The following is a 1,113-nucleotide window of genomic DNA, read 5'->3' as shown; positions in this document are numbered from 1 at the left end:
GGCTTATGCTCGTGTACTTTGAAAACCCCTGACTTTAGACTTTTAAATTAGTTGAATAATTACAGCTTCAATTTGTAATAACATATTTATTATTATGTACCTGTTATGTAGTTGATGCTTCACTACATACCTGGTATTTTAAAGGATAAAACTTGTTTCAACTGATATAAGCTAACTATCTTCTCAACTGGCCAGGTTTATATGGCTTTATAAGCTTATTTTAATTTTAAACTGTTAAARGATTAGCTTTAGTTTTAGTCAAATCACATAAAATCTGTTTACTTGTGAAATGAGATGTTTTCCTGTTTCTCTTTTGTTGGTAAATCCATAAGATACAGCTTTCTGACAGTTTTATTATTTTAGTTAATATTACCATTTATTGTTTTTACAAATTTTACATATTCAGCCTTTATTGTTCACTATTTTGCCAATATGTACAGCAATGATAAATCAAGACACTTGCCCTGCATGGTAATGACTGCCGCTGCTACAGTAGATTACGTTGTGTGATCAAGATGCACTCCAGCTGTTCTACAGAACGTCAATGATGTCATCAGATTTGGTGTCTCATCTGCAGTAATGGGGTCATATCATAAATATTACTCAGCACTTCTTGTTCTTTCAGGTTTTGTGCATTTTTAATGGTTTAATGAGTTATTGTCTTTTTGTGTGTAGGAAGCTGGAGCAGCGTTTCCACATGTGCGACAGAATGGCCATCTACTTTTTCATCGCTGCCTCCTACTCTCCCTGGTCAGTCATGTGACCACAGATTTAACAATAAATAAATCTGTTGTGTAACACGGATCACACGGTGCTGATGATGAGTATGTTCTCAGGTTGATGCTGAGGGAGCTGGGACCCTGGACYTGCCACATGCGCTGGCTGATATGGGTCATGGCATGCTTCGGATCCGTCTACGTCTTCTTCTTCCACGAGAGGTAAGACAGTTTCTTGTAGGGCTGTGTATTGGCAAGAATTTGGTGATACGATACATATCATGACAGATATATTGCGATACTGTAAGCAAGGTGATATATTGCAATTTTTTTGGTCCAAAAATTCTATTAAKTAAAAACCTCTTACTGGAAAAAATTAATAAATAAATTCATTGTC

General features: G+C 35.8%; 1 protein-coding gene across 1 annotated transcript in view; it reads left to right on the top strand.

Moving 5' to 3' along the window:
• LOC106520659 (monocyte to macrophage differentiation factor 2) overlaps nucleotides 1-1,113 on the top strand; it is a gene marked incomplete at its 5' end in the record, with an annotated part of 8,437 nt that overhangs the window by 2,668 nt on the left and 4,656 nt on the right. Inside the window, 2 exon segments of the mRNA XM_014012868.1 lie at nucleotides 676-750; nucleotides 837-938. Coding sequence (XP_013868322.1) covers nucleotides 676-750; nucleotides 837-938 — 177 coding nt within the window.

Source organism: Austrofundulus limnaeus, unplaced genomic scaffold (genome assembly GCF_001266775.1).
Source record: "Austrofundulus limnaeus strain Quisiro unplaced genomic scaffold, Austrofundulus_limnaeus-1.0 Scaffold96, whole genome shotgun sequence".
NCBI classification, from domain to species: domain Eukaryota; kingdom Metazoa; phylum Chordata; class Actinopteri; order Cyprinodontiformes; family Rivulidae; genus Austrofundulus; species Austrofundulus limnaeus.
This window is presented reverse-complemented; position numbering and strand designations above follow the sequence as displayed.